The 27,655-nt window shown below is 39.1% G+C and overlaps 1 protein-coding gene across 1 annotated transcript; it reads right to left on the bottom strand.

Moving 5' to 3' along the window:
• Positions 1-13,969: 13,969 nt before the first annotated feature.
• wnt5a (wingless-type MMTV integration site family, member 5a) lies at positions 13,970-26,546 on the bottom strand. Its single transcript, XM_042003502.1, has 5 exons — positions 25,505-26,546; positions 22,762-22,910; positions 20,294-20,541; positions 16,079-16,371; positions 13,970-15,467 (listed from the first exon to the last, which is right to left on the bottom strand). The coding sequence occupies exons 2-5, from the start codon at positions 22,896-22,898 to the stop codon at positions 15,009-15,011; spliced, it is 1,137 nt and encodes a 378-aa protein (XP_041859436.1). The 5' UTR covers positions 22,899-22,910; positions 25,505-26,546; the 3' UTR covers positions 13,970-15,008.
• Between the last annotated feature and the right edge of the window lie 1,109 nt (positions 26,547-27,655).

Below are 27,655 nucleotides of genomic sequence, written 5' to 3'. Positions count from 1 at the left end.
GGCCACCTGGACATGTTCAGGTGGGCGGGGAGGGGAGGGGGGGTCTGGCAGCATCTGCTTCGGCTGCTCTTGTGTCTGTTCGGACATGCATGATGTTTTAGTAGAGCAGCTTGCTAATCGTTTGCCTGCCTTGATTATTTGATTAAAACAAAAGTGAAATTAAATAAAATCCAGAGTTTTCTTCAGAAATATGGGCTAATATGGGAGTAAAGTGAGCTAGCTTATATAAACAAAGTTTAGGAGAGACAACAAGCTGATGTTCCACAACTTTCCATCAGACGAGCTAACTGACCACCTCCCCTCTGAAATAACTGGGTGACGTACTGTCCACCCCTCTGTTCTCTCTCCAGTCTCAGCTTTTTTTCTTTTTAAACTTCCCTATTTTGGGGCATCCTACCGTCTTAGCATCCACTGGCTGTCTGTCTGTTGCGCTGTTGTTCGGCGCCCCAGCCCCTGTACTTCAACAGCTCTACTGGCTCCCAATAAAATACAGAATCAACTAGAAGTTACTGGTCCTCACTTTCAAAGGTATTCACAATCTGGCCCCTCCTTATCTATCTGATCTCCTACATATTGCCACTCCCTCCCATGCTCTCAGGTCATCCTCCTCCGTTCACCTTACTGTTCCTCCAGCCCATCTCACTACTGTGAGAAGCAGAGCCTTCAGTCGCTCTGCTCCCCAGCTCTGGAACTCACTCCCATCCGAGATTCGGAACATCGATTCTCTTCCATCATTCACATCTGCACTCAAAACCCACCTGTCTAAACTGATCTGCTCCCTATAAATATTGTAACTGACTGTTTTATGTCTTTTTTATCTCAATGTCTTTTATTCGTTTTTTAACTCTTATCGAATTTATTTTTAATTATTTATTTATTTTTCCTTCATGTACAGTGACCTTGGGTGTAGAAAGGCACCAAGAAATAAAATTTATTATTATTATTATTATTACAGTGGGTAACAGATCTAGACTGCAAGCAGGTCAGTATAACATTCAAACTCTTTTACTAAAAAGCCATGCTGTTATAACACAAAAAAATGGGATTGATCACTGATTTGTTTAAATAGGGCCTTCACTAAAGACAAGAATCCAGGATTTCTGAAAAGAAGTTCTAATGGTGTTTGACCAAGTCTGTAAGTCCAATATTTCACAGAAACTACTTAAAAGAAAACAAATCTAATGTTGAAACCTAGAAATGTATGTTCTCCCTGTGCATAGGTGAGTTTTCTGTGGGTACTTCGTCTCCCCCTCACTGTCCAAAAACATGCATGTTAAGTTAAATAGTGATTCTACATTCTCTTAGGAGTGAGTACTTATTTGACTTTGGCCCTGTGATGGACAAGCAACTGTCCAAAGAGTATCACACCCTTTGACCAATAGCTGAGATAGACCCCGGGCCCCCCACAACCCATATTAGATTAGCTGGGTTTTTTAAATGGATAGAAACAAGTCTATATTGGAAATAAAGAAAAAATACAAAAATCAAACAACATGTAAACCAAAACTATGTCACACGAATCCCTGAATTGTTGAACAGCTTAAGAAATGGGGTTACATAACTTATATAACTTGGTCTTCTCCATGCTCAGACATTTACTGAATGTTTTTAAATTGGAAACGTAGGTTTCTTTGGAAACTAAACTTCTGGCTTTTAGGAGTGTCAGTACCCTCCAAATGCTGTGGTAATTCACATGAAAGATGACGCATGAGACAGCACAGATAGATCAGATTGAGACTTTATGCTTAGTGGAAAATAAATGAATTTAAATGGAAAAAAAATCAAGCAAACAAAAAAATAAAAAACATCCTGCCAGATTCCTGATGAAGCTGCTGATGATTTTCAACACCATATGTACAGTATATCTGATTTAATAATGAATATTATCCAGTTTTTTTTTTTATTTATCATATGATTTATTCATCATAAGTGATAAAGTGTTTTTTTAATCATAAGATCACCACTACTGTAAATCAACGTTAGAGCATACTACCATTTTCTCTTAATGCTGTCCAGGGCAGGATGTCAAATAAAGTCCAAACCTGTCTCCTTGAAATTATGTTTATACACGACTAATTTGTGTTGAGTGCCAAGAGGTTACACACTATAATATGAGCATGAATGGGACTAGAATTTCTGGAGCCATGAGTATTTCCCAGATGCGTCCTCCAAAGTTTAAATGTAAATTATACCCCTGGGTAAATGTGAGTTGAGGGTGAAAGCAGGCACAAATTGCTTGGTCTGAATTTCTCATTTTCTTCTTTTCCATTCTGGGAGGTGTAACTTTCTATTCTAACAGACCTCCTGGCCCAACATCTTCTGTGTCCTCTCAATGGCAATGGCAGCAGGTGTTTGTAGCAGGTGTGTGTCTGTTTTCAACCACGTGTGCATGTAAACCATCAGGTGTCCATTTTGTCACAGGTTTTCAGAGAGGTGTGGAAACCAGACACACTAGGTTACATCTTTACATTAACAAGATCTAACTCTCAGTATCAAACACTTATTTTCAAATACACCTCGTTCCAAGCAAAACTTAAACTTGAACTTCAGAAGAAATGATTATCTACTGCTTTATGGGGGTATTTCAGAAAGGAGGTTTAACTCATCTTGTGATAAAGCCTGTGCAAACCCATGAAATGCATCACCTACTGAGCCCCGAAGTCATGATGAAAATGATGGGAAAACGGAATACAGCCAAATCTGCCACTGCCCACTTTGATGCTTGGCAGAAGATTTCAGGCAAAGTACAGTCCATTTACATAGATTTGATCCATACTGACGGTGCAGTCAGCTCATCTGGATTCTAAAGATCACACATATTTATAATATAAACTGCGCTCCTTGATCAAATTCACCACAGTTTATTTTTGTGAATCTTTAATGAATACCTACTTTTCCCCATTAACATTCCTTCTAAGCACAAGAAAGATAAAGAGTAAAGCTGTTAAACAGCTGAGCAGCCCTAGTTTATTTTCAACCACATATTCATACAGTCACTTGAAAACCTGAAGGGCCGATACACACTTTAGACTTGGCAGACAGTCTAACTTTGGTTTGAGGATTTCCCTCTTTTTTTTTTTTTTTTTGCCTGTACTTTGTGGTTTTCTGTCTGTTTGTCTGCCTCTCAGTTTGTCTTTCTTCCCCCACTTCTTTTTGTGTGCAGGGGGAATTCACCTACATAATTTATTTCATGCAAAAAAAGACATTGTGGGCTCATAAATCAAAAGCACTTTATATAAAAAGAAATGAAAGCTGCCTGCATATGGGATGTTTTAACCCACATTCTTAGCAATTCAACATGTAATAAAAGAAATATGGAATTTTCACCTCAGGTCTCAATCAATAAAACAAATGTGAGTACTGTATCCTTTGTATTCTTGCCCTCAGAGTATATGATGGCATTTACATAACTTGATTTGTTAGAGACAGGAGTAGATGTTGAAACTAGCAATGCAAACAGAGTTCATGCACAGTCTCTAGAGTGATGAACACTCCTGCAAAGATAATTCTTATTGTAGCAGATATATGGCTGAAGACCCTTTGATGAGTGAGGTTCCAAGAACATTAGAAAGAAAGAGTTTTTACCTTAGCTTAAATCTTAAAACTTCTCATCTTTTAGAGACTAAACACACTGCATAGGTCAAAAAGTAATGCCTACAACTTTTATCAATCACTGATCCTATCAAGGTGACTAAATCCTAAAAGGCTTTTGATGTGAACACCCCAAATCTAGGCCGTAAAGCTTACCTGTGCACTCCAAATGTCAGCCTAATTTGATGTGATTTTCCTCTGTCATATTTAATTGATCATTCTGCCCAGCAGTTAACTTATAGCATAACCGCTAGTCTGCTAAAACCAGCACTGATCACTTTAATATGTGCTGCTGTTTGTGGGTTTTGAGCGATTGGATTATAGAAGCTGCAGTGATCTCCCCTGAGGAGAAATAATGCTTTTCTGGAGCACCGCTGACAGCTTCCACTACTGTCTCCCGCTCACTTATCGTGTGATGGTTCTCAAACTCAACTTATCCTCTCTACAAATAAAGCTGATCATAGCAAGACCCATGACTCTCAGTTAAATATTACATTCAGTAACAAGTGCTAAAACTTATTTTAAATGAAAGTAAACTGTTTTAGATGCTGAAAATGAGCTCTTACCCCCCATTTTAATTTCCCAGAGGAAAAAGTTTTTTTTTTTTTTCTTCTTCTTCTGTTGCCTGGACCTTCAACCCCAGTAAAGATAGGATTCATATCTGTGAAGCTTTTTATGAAAATGTGTGTAGAGGCATGCTTGCTTCTACACAGTGCGGTGTTCTCTGAAAGTCTGGGGTGCTCAAGGGAACAGCAATAAATTACCAAAGAAGAAGACAACCATATCCTCCTCCTGTCTTTGTACCCCCTCAACCATCTTTCTGCTTCACTCCTTTCCTCTGTATAATGCAGAAACAGCAGACTATGTGAGTGAAATATTACACGTTGCTTGTTATGCTGTCTGACTTTTACATCAGAGGCTGCAGAATACACTTGATGATTGTGTGTAATGACATAAAGTTCTGTAAAATGAAACCATAAATGAAAAGTAAAATGAGTCAGTGAGTTTGTGACTGCAGAAGGTTAAGTCAGAGCACAGTCTTCCCTGAGCTGCAGTGCTGAGGGATCGGCCTAAAAGGAATGTCAGTTCCTTAAAACCCTTTGGGTCAGGACTTAGGAACCATGGTCTGACTGAAAACACCTGTACCTTAGTGTACAGATAGCTTCAGCATTTTGATCCAACATACACATTCATGAATGTTTGCTTTCACACAAAAGCACATGCATATAGGTTAAACACATGCACACGATTATGAATAAAAACTATTTGTGCTCAAACACAGAGCAATGCAAAATAAATAAATAAATAAATAAAAATATAGCATCACATATAGCTTCTGTCATCTTTTCCATGACCACCCAACCCTCTCCACATAATCAGCGTTTTTATCTTTTCTTCCAGTAGGTAAAGTCCAGTGCAATATTATCCACACGTAACAGAAATGGACAAGACCCAAAAGTGCTTTACACTCCCAAATAAACTTTCCCTCTGCTCCTTTTCAGAGTTTCAGGTGGAAAAAAAGCTTATTTCTGTAGACAGTGAGTTATTTGTACGGCTCTGTAGCATGTCTGCAGGCTTGCATTGGACTGTTGCTGGGATGGGTGACTGGTTTTACTGGTCTACCTTTGTACACTGTAGTGCGAGCCAAGGAAGAGGGACAAAGTAAATGGAACAGCCCGAACTGGGCTCAGTGGAAACAATTTTCTTGGGCAGACCTATATGTTGTGCCTTTCAGGCAACTTCCTCATTAGTATAGCTTCCCATTGATTGCACAGGATGTCTTCAGACTGAGTTCAGATATATTAAGTTTGAGAATTCCACACAATGTAGAAAAGCAATCAGTCCTTGTACAGTCTGTCTGTAACACCTTTTAAATTTTAGGTTCCTCACCTCAAGACAGGAATTTAGTTAAGTTTTGAAGCATGTGTGTTTTGGGTACTGGCCATCTAATGCATAATGGTTAGATGCAAGAGTTAGAATAAGAGGTGGCGGAGTGGGATACCTGTATAATCTAATTGTAACTCATTAGCTTGGCCTTGGTGTTGATGACAGATCAAGCCAATACTGAGCATCATGTTAACACACTGCCTTAGTTAGTATTGGCTTATTTTCCTAGGCAGAAGACATAATGTATTGCTTCAGAAGTCATTAACAACCATGGAAAGAGTGATGAGCTAAAAGCTAAACTGAAGAGTGGCCAGGAATCAGTGTACTAATTACACAGCAAATACTTCAGTGATTTTGCACCTGAGGCATATCAATATTCTCATGTGTAATGGTCTCATCTTTTCACAGGACACAGTGAAACCAATAGGGTGCATTGTTTGTTGACAGAGTACTGCTCTCGCATTCATTCCTGGCTGTCTTCTCTATAAACAGGAAACCAGATTTCTTTTTGTTGACATCCAAAAGAAAGCTTGAGAGAGCCAAGCAGGAGAGAGAGATAGGGATTGTGTGACAGTGAAGTACATAAAAAGTGAAAAGTGAGGGCCTGTGAAGACAAGAGAGACAGTGAGGCAAATATTGACACCAGATATTTCCCCTGTTTTGCTGCAGGGCTGAATATATTTAGTTGATGTTGTATATTTGAGCTTTGCTGTCAGAAAATGTCTCTGTTGTATTTATCCATTTTCCATCCAAAGCCAATACGGCACACTCCAAAGTTTTTATCTTACTGGCTTTTCTGTTCCTCTTTGGAGATGTCATCATTACATATTTTCTTTTCAATCACTTGAAATATACACATCAATAACCAATCAGAGAATTGGATTAACTCAGCATGCTTTAAAGGTTATTGTAACTTGAATTATATGTCGGAATAGTTCAAAAGTCAAGCATTGCTTCAATGTTATTTTCAGTTATTGCGTCATCTAGTTTGCTGTGAAATTAACTTCCACATTGCCATATGAACTGGAAGAGAAAAAGGAGACCTTTTCCATGATGTATGTATTTCATATAAATGAGATAACTGGTCTTTTTCTAAGCTCTGAGCTTAAGTCAAACTATATGAATTCACGTCAAAGCATATGAGCACTTTGGATTCAAAAATGCTCTGCTATTCTCTTTGTCAGTGATGAATAACGTTTTCCATCTCGAATGAAAGCTCAGGAGAACTTCACATTATAATGATGTGCATTGCCGTGTGGTATGTGTTTGCACTTATTTGTCTGCACATCTGAAAGACCTCGGGGGAAACAAATTTCTGGGTGTAAGAGGACCTTGAGCTGGTTCTCTCATTCTGTTTCACAGTACAGATAATCATAATCTTTTTCTGAAAGTCTGAAATTTGTGTGCGAGTGTGTGTGTGTGCATAAGGACTTACACACATCACCAGCTCAATGCCAGAACCCATTCATCAGGCCCCTCATAGCTGCGCCCTGTCAACCTCCAGCCCCAGGCCTGTAGGCCTTAAGCCAGGGGCTCAGGTTCCGGGCTTCCCGCCAGTCTATCCTGGTGCTGGGCCACGAGCCAGCCTTCCATCAGCTTTGATGTGAGCTGGATCGTCAAATGGCTGAAGAAGGGTGGCCCCTCAGCACGGGAGTTACACAGCAAACTTAGCAGGTCAGTGAGCTAACCACAAGCAGTCAGAATGTGTGCACATACAAATGTACACGCCAAAGGTAGATGTGTCCAGGTTTGTTTTATTTTTTTATTTATTACATCTTTTTTTTTTATCAAAGTTTCCATTACATATGGTTTTAATAAGTTAAATTAACGCTTTAAATTGTTTGGATTCTAATATGATTAAGTGGTCCTAATTGTTTGATTTGGAGGGTTTATAGAACTCAGCCTAATTAACATTGCAATAAATACATATTTTTTTATTGCTCCACAGGCTGAGCTATAATTTGTCAGATATTCATCATGCTGAAGACTGAAACCCAGTGTTTTATGGCATTTGGAGCCCTTAGAGATTGATTGCGTTGGAGGAAAGAAAGCAAGAGCAAAGAGTTCTTGAATTATGTCATGTTTTAAAATAGCGTGCCAACACTTGTCTGCATAGACAGGTTAACCCCACTCTTTTTTTCTCTCTCACTCACGAAACACAAACACATGTAGGCACACTTGCATTTGCACTCATTCATATCTTCACCAGTGCAAAAATCCAACAATAGGTTGTATAATACCCCGCTAAATATTTAACTAAATCAATGCTTCAATAACAACAAACACTTGATAAAAATGCATAAGCTGATTGACAGCCTGTGTGATATGAATTATTCAGGGAAAATTGTAGTATTTTGATCTAATCTGAGCAATAGTTTTGTTAACCTTTGTCTAACCCTGAAGAAAAAGTGTTTTTTGCCAAAATACTGGACTGCATTATCACCTCATGTCTCTGGATGCTTTCTTGTTTTGTTTTTGGTCCCTCGCTATCACGCTTCTCTACTATTATCTACTCTTTTTTCCTCTTACCAACTTTGCGCCAAAAGAGATGTTTCTCTGTGGGCTCTCCACATGCTTGTTGAACAACGTCAATTAGTGATGATGAGAGGAGTATCCATCTGTCACTGAGGCCGGCAAATCCACATGGAGCACTAGAAAGTCTAATTAATTACTCATAGTGCAAGTTCATCATCAGATAATGTGGAAAACAAACAATCCTCCTATCTGATAAAGAATTCTTCTCCTTTCAAGTTGACATTTTAGAAAAGCTTTGGTGCTTTCCAAATGGGACAAATAAATATAAAAGAACATACTTGGGAATTAGGTGGCCTTTCCAAACCCCTCCCCCCTCTCAGGAGAGTCACAGCCAATAGGGATTGTAAATGTTCCACATACAGACACAAGGCCTTACAGAGGGATATTCACCTTTAAAAAGGTGTTAGATTTATTAGATCTAGCAGGGCTTTACCTTCATATACAGCTATTTCATTTTCCATCTGAGCTATGTTGACTCATTAACCACAAAGACCTCAGTGTAAAGTCCCTGTTTAAACACCTTATTTCATTAAGTGCTTTTTAATGAGGGCGCTAACTAGCCCAGGTGTCAGTCATCAGACGAGAGAGATGGCCAAAGCTGCTGGAAGCTGTCTTTCTGCAGCCTGTTACATTTTTCCTGTGATGGTAAAAGTTATGATGAGTGTACACGTCGATTCTCTTTTAGTTTTCAGTCCAAGTGCATCCTGTATGACCTGTATGGGATGAACTGACTGTGATGTAGCGCTCTATGTTTCACAATAGCATCAGTGCACCTTTTTGCACACTTTCTGTAACAATACGGTCCATTTACAGTGCATATTTTCAACAAAGCAAATGAGTTTGTAGGTTTTTAAGACTGATTTTTATAAATTGTGGGGTGGTGGCACATCTTGATCCAAGACTTCATTCTTGTCACTTAATCCATTTTGAGTATAATAACAATCATACTGTCATTTCTAAATCTAGCACCTAATAATTTCCATAATATATTCCAAGTCTGTGACAGATGAAACATTTTATTATTATTATTGTTATCATTGTTATTTTTCTGTTCATTAGAGTATCAGTATCTGGACTGGATGGTGGAGTGGAGGGGTGTGTGTGTGTGAAACTGAAATCTGGGTCTCAGTTAATAAATTGCCAGCAGTGGCCAAGATCACTCTTCAAGCTGAACTTCAACATTTAACTGATATGCTTCATTAATGCGAGCATCCAAGCACATGAGTTCATCCCTAACAGGGGAAGGCACATCCGTCACTGTCTGTATGTTTCCTATGCAATTTCCTCCGCTTTAACTTCTCACTGCAGTGTGTAGGGCATAAAATTTCTTTTCCTCTTTACAAATATAGATAGTTATGTGATTAGCATTCCAAGAGGAACAAACTATGACTGAAACTTTGACAAAACATGACCTTGAGGTTCAAATTCTGAATGACGTTCAACATTGTTTAATTTATCATGTGGGTTATATTCTACAGCTCAGACGGTTGCAAGAGAATCAGGGAATATTTCACTTTTTTGTGTGAAACATTTTTCTCCGTTTTGCTGGGTTTTCTGTTTTTGATTGGGTGATATTTAATTGGCCTTAGCAGAGATATGCCCTGATTCTTTTATGCTTTTCACCCCAATGCCACTATAAAGTGTTTATTTGTAATCTAATGAGTCATGAAAGTGACAGTTAATATAAGAATTGAGTCTGCATAGTCAGTGTGAGCATACAAAAGAAAGCTCAATAAAGGCCGTGCTTTTCTTTGACCATAACAGGGCAGAACTGCGCTGATGTCGAAGTAACCCCAGGGAACAAATTTAATGTAATCCATGAAGGCTTAGCAGCCTGACAGAATCACTCAGCTACTGGCTCTGACCTGGCATTCAGTTCCCTGTGGGGTAGACACACACACACTGCAGGAATAAAGCTGGACAAAGAATATGGAAGACCCCATGGTAAGCCATAAACAACTAGTTCTCTCCTGGGCTGCTTGTAAACTTGTCTCATTGTGTGATATACTACATGTACTCTGAGAGGAAGCCATAATGCAAAGATGTGATGACAGTGGAAGTGCATGAATCCTACATACAACCAACAAGGGAGCTGTGTGAGAGCAGAGCTGTGGCACACAGAAACACAATGCACCCCATATATGAGTTCAGCAGATCTAATGTCAGAGTGAAATATTCAACAGTGAATGTTTGCTTTTTACCTTTTCTTCAAGATAGGTCAGTAAATCTAAAACGAAAATTATTAAAATTGTAATTCTGCATGACACTTGAACAGAATAATATAATCCTGAACTGTCACTTAACAGTGGGTGTGTTAACTCATCTGTGAGAAATGAAGATTAGCTGCAAACATCATCATTCTGCTTTGTAACTGTGCATTGTACCACAAACTAATAGTTGTGGCATGGGATTAAATCTTGATTGGGTAGCCATGATAACTAGTTCAACTAAATGAATTCACCGCTGATCTAAAATTAAACGTTATTTTCGAGCTGGTAGTGATTTCCACTTGCAGTCGTTCGTCTCTTTATAATTTTACCTCTCTATACACACATAAAAACTTCTGTTTTGAAAACTGAGAAATTATGACCTCTGTGTCTAACCTTTCTAATTTTAGCTTGAGTTCTAAGTCATTGAAATAACTTGTGGGACAAGTGGTTTTTGGGGGGGACCCTGGGATAGAACTGGCAGTTAAAGAGGGGAGAACCGGTAACTCTGCGGCACCGACCAGTCCCTCTGATCCAGTCCAGACAGTTTGTGACGTCACAGCATTGGGGCCCTTCCCTCTTTCGCTAAGAAAAAAATATGCAACCGCAATCTCAAATAGCCTTAAATACAGCTCTGTGAAGTGCTCTCATTTTGGCCCACATGTTGTTTCACAGCAAAAGTCGGGAAATGGAACAAGCTCTGCTTTGGTTTGGAGGAGATGAGCTTTGCCAGACAACTGCATTGACAGCACATTTTAATGCTTAAGAATATTTAGATGTTTTTATAGGTGTGGGTATTTTGTTTTTCTTTCCTCTCCTCTTTTAAAATAGTAGTACAGTAGGCCTTTTACAAAAGTGACAGTTTTATTTCTGTCATAATGTCATGTAGTGACATACATAAGGATAAAACTGCTTGTATAGCCTACCACAGTGTTCATGCAGCCATGATGTGGAATGCTGAAAGAAGGGGCATAGACCAGAGTTCAAACTGAGGTTTTGTTTCACAGATGGTAAAATGTGGTAAATGTATTACATCAATATGTGTAGTCTGATGTATTGCAGAGTAGAAGATTAGTTCAGCCTTTTCCAGAGCAGTAATAGGCCATTCTCAAATCTACAGAGCTATGGTCAGCTGATCAGGCTGCAGCAGAGTTTGCCTCATATCAACCACTTGTCTTCTTTCAGGTAAACACAGCTTGCCATGTTATCGTCCTAAAAAGCCACAGAGGAATTTCAACTCAGAGGAAGAAGAATAGAGTAAAACCACTCAATAAACACAGTTTGTATCCTTACTGTTCTGTCTATCATCTTAATAATCACTCATGAGTAAATATAACAAAAGGACAAATGCACACTAGTAAATGAAATGAACTGGCAAAGCTAATGTAGACACAATATTATACTTAATCTATTTACTGAGAAAGGCAATCCAATTATTTGTAAGTGACAATGAATGGAGGCTTGTCCTCAGAATATGGTGGGAACCTTTGTGCAGAAATAAATGCAACAGCATTTTCCAGTAACTGGTTATAAGCCCTGGACACCAGCTTGAGGGAATTTGGACACATGAGATTTTGGCGGGTCTCCTCAAACAAACTGCTCATTTCACAATATTACTGTTGAAGTAAATCCAACACTTTGACTTGACCATTTGAAAACATTAACTTTGTATTCTTTTAATTGTTACATTGAAAAGCAAAACGTGTGCGGAGAGCTGCTCTAAGAAATCAATTTATGCTGAGAATCATTTTACTGACAGATGTTCCTGCATGTTCCTGTAGAATTTGTTAGTATAATTCAGTAATCATTGTTCCATCAATAATGGCAACCTGTTCTGAACCCAAATGCAGCAAAACAAGCCCTGACCATGACACTAGCACCACCATGTTTCACAAATAGGATATATTCTAGCTCATGTATCAGAATACAGTGTTTTCCTTCATTCAGTGTTCATTCTGGGTACCAGTGGCTGCTTTCTTTGGAATGATTCTTGCTGGTCAAAAAATCCTGGAGAAACATTTTGGCCTTTAATTAACTCAGTATGTACACAATCTATTCTAATGGATTATTGGAATCCAAAATCTTCTTACTGCTGATGATCTTTTAACCTTTTCCAGCAATTCTTTTTTCTAAATTTTCAGAGGCCAAGTATTTAGTTTGAACATTTGGAAGTATCTGTGCCTCTTCCTCTGAGTGAGTGTGTCAGCTGTCATACCTGTGCACCTGTGGGTTTCAGGTTTCCCTCCTCCTGCTAAATAAACCAGGCATGCACTTGGATTTTTGTTTATCTATCAGCTAGAAGAGCTCTGCTGGTATAAAGTCAGTCAATCATTTTGAAGGAGCCTTGACAAGCATGACCCAAAATTCTTGTACAGAAGAAATCCAAAGTAGAGCTGTGATTTCATATTCCTATAAACCTAACTGTTGACAGAAGGTTCAAACATGTAAAACCACTTGCTGGGCTGGCTTGCCTTTTGAGTCTTCTTTTAAAACATTTTCCTCTCAGTCTCTCACCGCTCTGCTAATCTTGTATATTTCTTGCTTTTGCTTTCTGGCCTGCATGACACCAATCAGAAAAGTAAACATTTATTGTGATGTAGCAGAGTTTATTAAAAAAGATGAAGAAGAAAAAAAAGGGCACAGATGCAGCTGTGCAGCCGTGTACACAGTCCGAAATGGTAGGGTCACATATGGGATGTGCTCCTAAAGTCAGTATCATTTTACGAGAGTAAATATTAGTCAATGTCAGAAGCGTTTACACTGTAATGGTAGTCCTTTAACTCTACTTGTCTTGAAGCACTTTCTCTTTGCCCCTCTCTTCAGGGCCCCTCCTCTCTCAGCCCCTCGCCTTGTTACTCCCTTCTCATTCAACCCTGGTGTAATCCTCCATTTCTCATTACCCAATCTCCTCTCCTGCTTTCTGTGTCTCCTCTCAAGCACCAGCAGCCTCTGACAAGGACCAGTCTTCCAGACATCCCGATTTCACCATTTTTAAAAATGCTCCCTCTTCTCATTCTCCTGACACGAAGATTAATCATCCCATTAACCAGTCCACTGTCACAGGATGGTTGAAGAGCAATTATAATACAACCTCAACCAGACTCTAGAGAGACACCTGATATTCAGGCCATCTTCCAAAGCTCTCAAACAAAATCTTCTTGTCTTTATGCACTACATGCCTTAAACAGCAGCCATCCAATGTTGGCTTCACTGCCTGTCACAAAGACGGCCTTTGGGAAATGGAATGTTTTAAAAAAAACTTTTAAATTATATCAAAGATTAAAAAAGGGATTACATCTCATTTTACTTATACACAGAGAATGTTTTTTAAAGGATTAAATGTAACTCAAAAGGCACAGACAACATGAATACTGTAATTAAAAACATCTCTACTGGTTTTTACATTTGATATTTATTGAAACAAAGTAGAGCACTGAGCCAATTTGTAAAACGTAACAAAATATCAGCTATAACACGTCATGTTTAATAATCCTCAAATTCATAGAAGCTTATAAATATACATAGCTGAACTGGTAGAGACAGGTTCTGTACCGGAGAATCATCACAGGGATAATGGGCAGTTATCTGAGTGGTACTGGAAAATCTGTGATTCAATGTGTTTAACAGGAAAACTGAACACGAGTAAAAAAAAAAAAAAAAAAAAGTTTCAAAACAATAAGGTGCATTTCCCTTTTACAAACATAGTGAAGAGCCGCATCAGTGAGAACCTAAAATGTGAAACGTGATCATAAAACTTGGGGATGTTGGACTAAATATTTATCGATTGTGAAGAGATTGCTTTCATCCTTTTTTTTTTTTCCTCCTGGTTAAAAGAAAATAAATACAGTTTATTGATTGGTTGGATAGACATACTATATACACACAGAGCACTGACATTTTCACCACTTTAACCACAACATTGCCCAGATATATTCAAATCATGATAAGTACTGTGAAATAATGTTAAATGGATAATCTGCATTAATATGGAAAAAAATGTAGGATATAATATGGATACATTGATAACAGCTGAACAGACACATACAGACAGGTTAAAGCCTCTGTATCAAAGTGCATAATGGTTAAGGGCTTGTTGCAGCACCTGGGGAATGTTACAACCTGTGGGACAGCTTAAAAATGGCCCAATCCCCCAAAGTTAATATTCCTAGTTTAGTGGCCATTATACTGCATGACTTGCACAAGCCAACAATGTCCTTTACTGCATATGCGTTGAGAGGGGGCGGGTACTCAATGTGAATTCTGGCTTGGACTGGCCGCTTGAAGATAACATCCACAACACACGTTTTCTCTTCTCAAGTCAGTCCTTCTTAAACAACAGAACTGTGAGGCAGCAATGCTACAAATATCAAACTTAACTCTTGCAAGAAAATGGGCGGAACAGTCCAATTTTGCATCAGCATGACCCATTTGATAAGAATAAAAGGGATGAGATCAAATTTAGGATAAGTTTCCAGCCAGTCTCAGGCACTTGAAAGGTTAAAAAAATATTAAAAACTGGCTGGTGATGACTGGGCTAGAATAAAACATAATCTTGAAATAAATATTTCACAATACTCTCAGTTTCTCAAGACATAAGTTTTTTTTTCTAAAAAAAAAAAAAAAAAAAAGGAAAATAAAAGAGTGTCTTGTTGCAATGAAATAATTGTTTAACTCTATAAATATAATTTATATAGTTTCTTTCTTCCATTCTCTCTTTGTTCCACTCCTTTGCTTCACTGCTCATGAATACACACAGATGCACACCCATCATCTGCACGACAGCTCTTCTTACTTGCAGACAAATTGGTCTACGATTTTGGTGCAGCGTTTGCACTTGACATAGCAGCACCAGTGGAACTTGCAGTGGCAGCGCTCCACTATCTGGGCCTTGTACTGGTCGTAACCTCTGCCACAGCACATCAGCTCACAGCCATCCATGCCCTCTGATGTCTTGTTGCAAAGGCGCCCCACTGTGCCCAGGGAGCCAGTGCTTTGGTTCTTCAAGCAGTAGTCTGGACTGGACTCGATGTACACCAGGTCATGGCTCGTGGGAGCATTGAACTTGCTGTGCATCTGCACCAGTTTTCCACGGGAGTTGAGTTTCATGGCTGCAGCACTGTCATACTTCTCTTTTAGAGCGTCGCCCACCTTGCGGAAGTCAGCCAGCTGCAGCCAGCAGGTCTTTAGGCTGCATGAGCCTGACACGCCGTGGCATTTGCAGGACACATGGGCAAGATCTGACACCGTCTTGAAAAGGAGAGGGAAAAGGAGAGAAGTGAAAAAGCTGTCTTAATAAAACAGATGACCTAGCAAAAGTGCTCATTCTTTTTGCAAAACTACTAAGAAATAGCATGCCTAAGTTATACATTCTTCCTTTGGCAAACTTCTTCTGTCCGTATAAATATTTGTGTATGCTGCTCATTGTCTCATAAGGAATCACTTTTCTATAGAGGACAAAAATCATTCTAAATGTCTCCAATGGTGCATGGAATAAAACATTGTCCACTCATTTGTTCTACTTGAAAGAGTACAGCCTGGCAACAGATATCTGGCATTATGTTTCCTTTGAGGTGGATTCAAGATGTTTGGAATGGGAAAAACCCCAGAGCTGTCTCCAATGACTCCATCTCCCTACAGATCAAAGCTGCAAGAGGAGTGAGCAGACGAAGCTGTTACACAGATGATCAGGGGAGACCTATCTGACTTACCTGGACTGTCTCACTTCCAGACATCCCTTGCTCTCATTCTACCACCAGTCAGTATCAATTTGGAGATTTTTTGCAATTTTTGTATTGTTGTTTCTTATCTGATTACATCTAAAGTTCACAGCGCATGTGTGAAGAACCTCAGTGTCTTACCCTCCTTCCTGCCTCGTTATTATGAAGATTCATCAACAGGCGTGCACTCTCGTATGTGCCTTTGGGATAACTCTTCTCCCTCTCACGAGCGTCCACAAACTCCTTAGAAAATCTGTAGCCATAGTTGAGGTTGTCTCCACAGCCGCCCCATAGCCAGTCTCGGGGAAGATCTTTGGGACGAGCGGCACGACTGCATCCACAGCTGGAGAGCTCCCCCTCTCTGCAGGCACGACTCACCGCATTCACAACCCCTGCTGCGCTGATGGCGTAAGTGAATGCCGTTTCTCTGCTGCCTGTGGATACACACACACAAACATCATGTCATATTTGGCACAGTGAGAGACAGACTAAACTAGAAATGTGCAAATACTCTGTCATTTGTAGGTTATGAATTTATTTTTATTTCAAATTAAATGTGTCTCAGTAACATTGCACACTTCAGCCATGAACTGCAGGCTCGTCACCACCAACATGATGACCAATGTAATCTATTTTGCTGTCATTGGGCTTCAGCCAGAAAGAAGAGAGCACCCTCAAGTGTCCAAGATCCTCCTTAACAAGCAGCTGCCATTGCACCCAAATTGAAAGCGACAGCAGCTCTTTTATTTAATCTGTCATGACTGAGTGATCCTGGAAACACTGTTCATTAACTCCCATTCTTTATACGCTCAACATTTCATCTACAGAGACAAGAGCTTGAGAAATATTAAAAAAAGAAGACACACAAAAATGCACATAAGCAGTTTTTGCTGTCACTCCACAAAGCCACAAGTAGAAAGAACTCAGATGAAAAGATAAGCAACTTAAGAAGAAACAGACAACCCAACTATGTGGCAGCGTAGTAAGATTGCAGACAATAGGCTGTTCACAATAAAAATGCATGGCTCATATACCTGCTGGGCCAATCCTTTAGAGAATGTACCATAATGACAGTAACAGATGGTTAGGAACGGATGGGCCAACAAAAAAGACATGAAGACTGAATGAATGAGGAAACAAAATGGAAAATTAGACACACATTTCATATCATAAAAGATAAAAAAGACAATGCCAAAAAATGAAAAAACGATGAATACAAAACACTTCTGGAGAGTCAAAAGTGTTCAGGTGGGAAATTGGCAGGAGCAGAGGTGATCACAGAGAGTGAGGGATTTATTAGCTGAGTACAACTTTTAATCCACTCTCAGGATATTGGCATAATAGTGGAACTGTGGACAGATGAACTGTCATCTTCCACGCTGCTGCCTTCCCTCTAATGTACCGCAACCGGGAGGGAGCCAAGCCATGCAGGGGAGAGTCTGAATCCAACCACACCAGCACCCCCTGGAGCTCCAGCTTACATCTCACACACAGACAACCATAGAGCAGAAACAAGTTTATTTGGCTCGGTCTGGACTGACATAACTGCTGGGAGAAGATGAGTGGAAGAATGGCTGTTGATGAAGTTTCTCTAAGGATGAATCTTTGGAGGCAGGCTCATATACATTCAGTAAGATATCAGGCAGTTGTACACCAGATGTGAAAAATCCATCTAATGTTTTTGCATTTTTTTTTTATCTAATTGTATCAGCCGTCCAGTTAAAGTGAATAAAATGTAGTTTTAGTGCTTAAAACATAATATATTCACAAACTGTCTTCCAAACACAACGTCCAGAGGAGGTATTATGTTGGGAGATTAAGGGGTTAGAGAGGTATGCTGAGCTGGACTTTATAATGTTATGAGACTGATTCTTTTAACTTGTTTAGATCACCTTGGTAACTTATGCTGGACACATGACCTGCTCCCAAGGAAAGTACAATCAGGGATTTGCATTCATTTGGTTGATAAAGAGAGAGTCATAGATTCCTAGCAAAATAAATAACGTGCAAATCTGTTGATGTATGTTAGGAACTCTGTGTGCTGTGTAAGCAAAGCAATCCATGTGAATCTTGTTGCCATGGGAACCTTCATGGACTTAACTAGTAATATGGAAAACTGAATAAATATGACTTTTTTACTTGATTGTGATTTGCTAAATAATCTCCTGGAGTTTTATCTAATCAAACAGTTAAAAAAAATAATACTGAAAATAATTAATTAAAAACTTGGTCAGAATCTTAACAGATCCTCACATATTATTTACTATAGAACTTGTCAGGTCAACATGGCCCTCCTGAGTTTAGAGCTCTAATGTCCACCTAGCAAGTTTAATGGCTGGAAAGAAGCATCAATTGGTAAAATAAATATTATCTTACAAATTTATACATCTTGCCCCAACCTCTTTCTGGCAGAATTACTTTCTGGCCTAATCTGCTCCAATAGCCCCTTCTTCTCTAAATACTCCCATTTCTTTGCAATGCTCCATTGATAACAACCTCCTCCCATCTGGTACAGGGTTGGTCAGTTCTCTTGTCAGAATCACTGTCTTTATCGGAAGAAGAAAATTTTTAAGAATAACAAAAGCTGAAAACCAGTGCTATGAAAACCATTATCTCTGACATGAGATTTAAAGTTTGTCAAACCACCTTAAGCTAAGAAAGCAAAGGTATGCTGAACTGGATTAGGTCACCCCTCCGATTTCTCAGGGTCTGCAAACTTTGGTCTGAGTACATTTAAATAGAAAAACTTTTTAATAATAATAATAATAATAATAATAATAATAATAATAATAATAATAATAATAATAATATTAATACATTTATAGCGTATTTTACATATTACTCAAATAAACTGTACAGAAAAAGGAAGTAAATAGCAAAATGCAAATGACCATTATTAAGCATTAAAAGCAAAAGGATTTGAAGAAGGATGGTTCTGTGCAGTGTCTGGTTAGAGGTGGCAGAAAGTTCCAGTGAGGGAAAAAGGCTCTGTCTCCCCAGATTCTGTACTGGGTCCTGACAAGGTGGAGGAAGCTGGAGTCTAAAGACTGCAGGCTTCAGGATGGAGTGTAGGGGTGGAAGAGGTCAGTAAAGTAAGAGGGGGTCTGGTTATGGAGGGCTTGAAAGTGAGGAAAAGAACTTTAAACTGAATGTGTTGAGGGATGGGAAGCCAGTAAAGGTTCTTGAGGACAGCGGCAATGTGGTCTCAGATGTGGGAACGGGTAACAAGGCGTGTGACTGAGTTCTGGATATAACTTTTTTCCTCTTAAAGCTAATCCCCAAGATAACTATTGTTCCCAAAGGAAAGGGAACTGCCACATACTTATATTTTAGGCTCAATTGAAACTGAATTCAACATTAATTAGATTTATTACACTAAACACTAAACATTAATGTTTAAATATCTGGACAAAAATGACAAACCTGACTGGGCTGGAAAAACATGTTTTTCTTTCTTTCTTTCTTTACAATCCGTATGAGTTAATTATTTATACATAAGAACTTTGGGAAAAAAAACATGGAATGAAAATCTGAGCACCATTAGTACAGTTTGAAATCTAAACAACTACAGAATGTCATCCATTTACATTTTACCACCAAGAAGCCAAGACTGCTGCAGCTCGATTCTGATTACAACACTAGCATTGTATATGTTCATTATACTTTTCCTGGAAATGAGAATCGGGGGTTTGGGGGGATAACAATAATAATAATTAGAAGTGAGGGAAAACAACAAACTTAAAATGATAGGATCCACAAATGGGAGTCATTTTTAGCAAAGGGTTGTAAAGCTGTAAAAGAGATCTGAGCTTACTGCACACACATCAACACACACAGACAAACAGACACTAACCTCTGACAAGGTGATATATAGGAGCAGACATTCACTGCTCTCCCATCATGTGTAAATATAGGAAGGTAGTAGTGTGCATGTCTGTGTGTGTATGAGGTTGTCTTCCATTCATCAGGGGAAGAACAGATTCTCTGCCTCCCTCCTGCTCCGTGTCAGGGGCTGGTTTATCAGGCTAAAGCCACATGTGATTTATCCAGCAACCTCACCCACCAACTATTCCCTTCACACAGCTGCTGAGAATCAGCAGTCCCTTACATTTTAGACACATACAACTTCCACTAAAAACAAAACGAAGTCATTGAGTAAAATTTAAAGAAAAAAAAAAAATGAAAAGAAGAAATACAGATTCTAAATTAATGTGCAGGAAAAGTGCAAGCTGGTGCATAAAGACAGTGCCTGCAGTTGTAACCCCTTTTACTTTATGAAAATATCTCTTAGAATATATTCCTTCCTCACTTTAAAAAAAAAAAAAAAAAAAAAAACATTGTTTGGCCATTTCTTACCTATTTGCATGACCCGTCCAAAAACAGAGGAGTTGTCCACCGTGCTACAGTTCCAGCGCCGATGTCTGAACTGGTACTGGCATTCTCTGATGCCCGTCTTGGCACCTTCACCAATGTACTGCATGTGGTCCTGGTATAGCTGGCACAGCTTCTTCTGGCCCTGTGATAGGCCCACCAGCTGGCTGCACAGAGGCTGGGCGCCAATGATATAGGCCTCTGGGATCAGTAAGGGATTCATGGCAAGAGACCTGGAAGGGGGAGAGACAGTGCAGTATTTTTACTCATGTGCCACTGAAGCACATGTTTGCAAGTTTTCAGGTGAGCGCCATGATCATTTGACTGATCTGAGAATAGTCAAAATGCTAAATGAAAGCAGCTAGTGCATTAACCAAAAAATTAAAAAAAAAAAAAAAAAAAAAAAAAAAAAAAAAAAAAAAAAGATTTTCTCTCCGATATATTCTGTTTAAAAATAAAGAAAAAAAAAAAAGTTGAAACAGAAAAGATACAATTATTTCAGTAAAAAGTGAAGTAAAGACAGAAAAAAGAATACATTAAAATAAAGAGCAAAGACAAAAGTAAAATCTACTAATGCACCATTCCCATAGGTTGTGTATTACGTCTACAACCAGTTCAAGCAAATTTGTTTAGATAAGTTAAGAGGTTTTAGAGTGCAAAAACTAAAGTATGCTGTCTTTACATGTTTTTTTTGTTTTTTTGTTCCCCCTAAAGAGTAAGCATTCCTAATTGTTAATTGGTGTGGTGTGTTTCACGCTGCGACTTAAGGTCTGAAGTAATGTACTTTAGTAATATCTTATAACAGGGCTACTCAATTCGGTCCTACGAGGGCCGCAATCCAGCAGGTTTTCCATGTATTCCTGCACCAACACACCTGAGTCTAATTAGGTGGCTCTAACAGCCAATCAGGTTCTACACAATGACTCATTAATTTGACTCAGGTGTGTTGGTGCAGGGATACATGGAAAACCTGCTGGATTGCGGCCCTCGTAGGACCGAATTGAGTAGCCCTGTCTTATAACATTTAGTTCTCTCAAATGCACAGTAGATACACTCGCACTGTTTTAAGTCTAAAGGGAAAAAAGTCAAGTCTTTTCATCTCAAGTAACTGTTCTATTCAGAGAAATAAAACAGAAATTAAACTGGGCTAGAAAAGAGTGAGAGAGGCACAAACAAGGCTAAAAAGTAAGATACAGGAGAGAGAAAGAGGAACATCAGCATGAGCATCTGGTTCCAGGCCACAGGACAATTAGAGAAGCCCATCTCTGAGCCCCTAGAGAGACACAATTAGCCCCCAGTGAAACCTGATCGACTGAGGAAACTCAGCAGCGAAGGAGCACAAAATTAATGCACAGGCGGCATATACACAGCCATACACACAACAGCACAAAGCAGGAAAAAGATATAATGTCTGTGCACTGATCCCATCTCACACGTACAACATTCAATGCTAAATCACCCACACTTGTGTCCCCTTTAAGAGGAAACTATTAGGCAAACACACACACATTCAGAATTCAAACGGAGATTTTTAAAAGGATTTTGCAGCTAGATCTGTGATCAGATTCATTATTTAAACTTTAATAAAGAACCCCACTGAGCTTAGTCCATCTTCTCCACATTACAAATAGGTATGTTTGCTATAGGTAGTTTACTTCAAATATTCTTAATCAATTTAAAACTAGCCCTTATAATGTAACTACTAGCTTTGATCAACTCATTGACAGGAGATAAAAATCTTATTTAGGAAGTTTGGGTTTAAATATTGAATGTTTATTTACTTTACAAAATGCACAAATAGAAAAAAAAGGAGATGTAAAGAGCTTAGATTTGCGTAAAGTTGTGTTTTTACTGTACCATAGATACTGTACCCTGCTATCAGGAATCCTATCGCCACAAATATATATTTCTTCTGTATAGTAGCAGGACATGTGTGTGCATACAGCTCTGTTAAAAACATGTGAATTTATTGCACATTTTTGGATGCAGACTCTTAACCACCTCTTTTATATATTTTTATAATATTCATAATTTTGGATTGGCAATACATGAAAAAAAAAATGTTATGAGGAAAAAAAGGTCCTCCAAAAAAGCTGATGTGTTACAGTCAGCATGCTGTATTACTTCATGTAGAATGCTATGCAACTGTTGTTATGGAAACTCACTTTCCAAATGCATACACATGCCCACCTCGGAAAAAAACAAAAAACAAAACAAAAAAATAAATAACTAAAATAAAAAAAATAAAAAATCAAATCACTCCCAATTTGTAGCTCTCATCAAGGCTTCTTAGGCACCGTTGTCCTGTTTCAAAATGAGATTTTGGTTTGAGTGAGCAAAGATGAAACTTCTGAAGGCTGAAATTTCCTCTCATTTGATAAAAAACACGTAACCATGCCATAACCAAATTAAGACACAAACAAATAGACTGTACACAGGAAATGAATGCATACCACCAGGAGTTGGCCTCCACCACCACCTGCATGAGGAGTGTGAGGAGCGTGAGGGCAAATACGCAGTGTCTCGAGTCCAACAAGCTGCCAAAGGGCCAGCAAACTGGCCGACACACAGAACCTAATCCCAGGTTCATACTGCCACAGATCTGTGGAAGAAAAGAGAGCGGGACAAACATCAATATGTTTGATGTTACACACTATTTATTGTATATCATGCTGAATAGACAGAGAAACATCTTTTTAATGGTAATCTATCATATCTACATCCAGCCAGTCAATCTTGTGTGCAAGTGTGTGTATGTGTGTGTGATGAGCCCTGAGGTCATCAGTGCTCACACTGCAGAGCCAGAGCCATCATTTGACAACAGGTCAGAGTGTAAATCACACAAGACTGATAGACGTGCAGCTGAAGAAAAAAAATGACCATGAAACTCCAGCTAGACACATTCCTGACATTTTACGTTTGGAGAAAAGGTTACATGGAAGGCCTAAAGGAAGCCAAATCTGATAGAAAGTGTGTGTAAGATGCAAAAACAGTCATATACAATATCTAAAAGCTATAGGCTCACATCAGTTTGTTTTGGCAGGATTAAGAGCTTGTTTTGTTTGTTTGTTTTTTTTTTTGGTGAAATATCAATCATTCAATTTTTTTAAACGGCATTAAAAAGAACAGAAATTAGTTTCTTAATCCGAGGTTAATTTGATTACTTCTATTGGGAATTAACTGCGTTTTATACAAAATATTTTAGACATAAAAAATACAGGTATTCCACAATAATGGTGCGTGCAGCTATTACATTTTTTTTAATTTATATTTTCGTCCAGTAAAAAAAAAAAAAAAACATTAAAATGTCATTTGTATTATTTTAATAAATATGAGCGGATGATGGTTTGATTTTCTTGTGTAGTTTTGCTGGGAAAACTACATGGAAATAAGGGAAAAAAGAACAAGAAAGTTAACCATCTGTAAACCACTGCTTGGCTTTAGTGATACAGTTGTTGCCATTTAGGGAGAAAATGAGTTCAAATAATAACCCCTAAATTTGCGCGTTAAACCGATGTGCCAGGCTTCCAGTTAGGTTGTGTGTGGATCTTGGGGCTGAGAGCAGTTCTAATTTGTCACGCTCCTTTATTTTCTAGGATTGAGTCGTGGGGACCCGAGCCTGCCTAAAACCCATTAAAGACAAAGCCAAGTTCACCAAGCGCGCACACCCTTAACTCCCATCGCAACACACACACACGTCTTTTTTTTTTTGCGTGCAGCCTCACTAATAATTGGTGAGGTTATGGTATGATTCTTGCAGATCTTCCACATAAATTAAGAGCAATAATCCACAAAGGGCGGTGGTTTTACGCCGATACTAAACTGGTAATTGGAGCTGTTACGCCCGAGAGGAAGCGGATTTGAAAATACCTTTTAATTACCAGATAACTGAGGCCAACAATTACGCATTATGATTTCATTAATCTCTGTATTTATTGCCAAACTGACACTTTCTCTTCGTAAACTAATGAGAATGACGTGACTAATTCTGTATATACGATATCAAAAAATCATTTATGGACCCATGTGTCTGCGTTTTTACTGAAAATTCATATGTTCGGGCCAAAAGAGTCGGGACTATAATTTAAGAAATCATATTTCATTTAATTTTTTATTGTGGCCAGCTTCTAAACATTATATTTACATTTTGTCATTATCATTGTGTACTGCCGACATTTGGCAGCTCCATCATAAACGTGCGTAAATCCTGCGTTCAGTGACCCCTGGAAACGATTTGACCCAAGCAAAGCATTCATAGGAACCGGTCGAATGACTGGTGCGTGCCCTACAGATTTTTGTAACTGAAAATGGCACCGAACTGAATTAATTTCTGGAGGAGAATAACCAGAATACTGTCATCAGTATGATTAAACATTAGGCACTGCTTTGGCTGGGGAGCCGTTTCAAGTTTATTACAGCAGATGTGAAAAGAGGTCTTTATGATAACATGGAAAACATAAGCTTTTGGACGACTTTGGCTTTATACATTCCCCGTTTTATTCTGCTCTTATTATAGCTAACACTCGGTCTAATTATTTTCAAATATATTCTTTTACACAATTGTTTGTTTAAAGTTTGGCAATGTATTGAGTAGGATTTTTAAAAAATTATTTCTGTAAGTCTAATTGTCAAATTATGCCATCTTAAACTTTGAGCTTTTTGTTAAGCGAACACAAAGTTGCCCATAAGTAGGGAAAGGAGTTTTGAAAAGATACGGATATGTGGGGATGGTGTTGATGAAGGGGGGGCGACACCCCCCGTTCACCATGTTACGAGGCAACCCAGTTTAATTAGTGAGTTGTGTTTTAACAATGAACATCTTTTCTTGCGTGTTCTGGCGTTTACAAAAAACCAGGAGAGGGAGCCAGGTACAAGGATTTGCTGATAAATAAACAAAGGATGTTACATAGCTTCAGAAGACAATAAAATATAAAACATTTACATATGCCATATGCATTTGTCACAAGAGGCATTTTTGCAGAATCCATTGTTTGCACAGCAGGACATTGACATGAGTCAAGAACAGGGGGTGGGGGCATGCATGTTTCACACATCACATCTGTCAAGAACTTTTATCCGCATTCAACAACCAGAAAGAAAGAAAGCTTTCCACAGATGCGCACATTTGCATTCTTGAAAGACAAACTGCGGTTGAATCGAAAAGTGAGTCAACCAGGAGACCTATTTGCTACTCACCAGGGAACTCAGCCCGTTAGAAGTTGTAATCCACTGTCTGCAGACGATATCAACCTAATAATCCCACTGCAGGCCAGGTGGATTTCAGATTTCCTTTTCTGCTGCACTGAAGGCAAATCTCTTCTTTTTATCCGGATCTCTCGGAAAGTGCTTGATAGGAGTGAACAATGTGTGAAGCTGAGATTTATTCAGGTTTAGAGTTTTGGTGAGCACAGTCGCCCCGAAGTCTCTGAAAGCGCTCCGTGCGCTTAGCTGCTTAGAGGTCTGATGGGAGTCAGCGGGATAAATGAAAAGTTTAAAAGACGGTGTGCGGAAAGCGTCATCCCCTTTAACTTTTCAGTGCGTGACTGTTGTGGTAGCAATCAAATAAAACCATCTGCGGCAACCCAAAGAGCCACTGGCGAAAACGTCGGATGTAGCCTACCTACTTTGACGATTCACTTTTAATTGAAAGCGGCCTACTTAACTCCCTACCAGGTGAAAAAAGAAGTTCCTGATTAAAGCTGATCTATATCATAAGAAAAACGTGTAAAATCCCGCCATGAATATGAAATCCAGCCACTCACACGCTCAGGTCATAGCGCCTTTTACCTGCGGAAAGATCCACTCGGTGATCCTCGCCACAAACGACTTGTCAATTTACCTTCCATTCTGTGCGAGAATAAACTTTGACAATTCCTTAGCCCGAGTTTAAAGTCTTCACACACAAAAAGGTAGTCATCCAACTAACAAAAAAAAAAAAAAAAAAAAAAAAGAGGAAAAAATAAGAAAAAAAAGTTGGGGGCAAAAGGGAATCAGCTCCAGACGGTATGCTCCAAAATGAGAAGAAGAAACCTTTGCGCACTGATCTCCAAACGGTGCGACTTGGAGAGCACGCGCGGTGCCAGGGGGAGCAAAAGGACACAGCGTGTGAACAACGGCGGCTTTGCTGAGGCTCCGTGTGCGTCGTGCTCCCACGTTGTATGTGTGCGTCTGTATGCGTCGAACTGCACAAAAGTATCCCTCCCTCTCTCCTTTTTCTATCTCTCTCACCTGCTCCAGTCACCTCCTCTCATACGCTATAGCACACTGCAGCATGGATGCGAGACGTAAAAAAAAGTACTCCACATGGCGCATGCGCCTTACATTTCTGCTCAAATACTTTTTCTCTGCTTCCAGCCACCAACTTTCAGCAAGCAAGGAATTTCAGCGAAGGTAAAATTGTGGGGAGATAGAGAGAGAGAGAGAAAGAGAGAGAGAGAGGCGGAACCGGCTGTAACAAAACAAGCGTCTCTATTACCTAAAATAAACTTATAAAGCACTCGAGGCTATTACCCTATCCATACCAGAGCAGAGTCTGGATTTCCACCGGCAGCAGATCAAGTTACCACTCAGTAGAATTAAGACAAGCAGGTCCATATCGTGTGCTTACACAAGCTGCTCTCATCACCTGAAGGCCTGCGAGCATTTCGGTTGTGGCGGTAGGCTTAATTATTATTTTATGGTACACTATCTCACAACATGCTGCAGGAATCTGATGGCCCTGCATTTCGGTAGTTTCCAACGAGCCCGTTGAGTGTCAAGAGGGCAAAGAGGCTAATCGTTTCACGGAGATTTCTCAGTCTGTGCACACTGAAGGCATTCAAAGGTGAAAGCACTGTTAATGTCAATTACTCCGGACAGAATTTCATGTGGATTGAGGGGGGGCTAGAATAACAACAAGTAAAGTCATTAAAACAATGCTAAAGTTACTGGAAACAGGCAGTCACCTGAATATCTGGCTGGATGCCAAAACAAAGACTTAACAGCAAGTGAGATAAGGAGGAGATTGCCATGCTGATCGTGCTGTTAATCAAGTGGCATCAGTTTGTCCAGCCTGCTACCATTTTTTTTTCCAAGGGCAAGAAAAGGTGCAGCTCCAGTCATGAGATCATCCCAAAACACAGATGTGTTTTATGCTTTCATTTATGCAGATAGTTTTGAACATAAACAGAAATCTTGCTGAAACTCATAGACCTAGAGTTATGACATTTCAAATCGTGGTTTAATTAAAATAGAATAATTTATAGTTGACACATTCACATTCACTTGTTGGTTGTACTTATCCTTAACATAAAACAGAAAAAGAAAATAAAACCATACCTGTGTGTTAACACAACAGAGAAGAAAAGA

The sequence above is a fragment of the Melanotaenia boesemani genome, chromosome 13 (genome assembly GCF_017639745.1).
Source record: "Melanotaenia boesemani isolate fMelBoe1 chromosome 13, fMelBoe1.pri, whole genome shotgun sequence".
Taxonomy (NCBI): domain Eukaryota; kingdom Metazoa; phylum Chordata; class Actinopteri; order Atheriniformes; family Melanotaeniidae; genus Melanotaenia; species Melanotaenia boesemani.
This window is presented reverse-complemented; position numbering and strand designations above follow the sequence as displayed.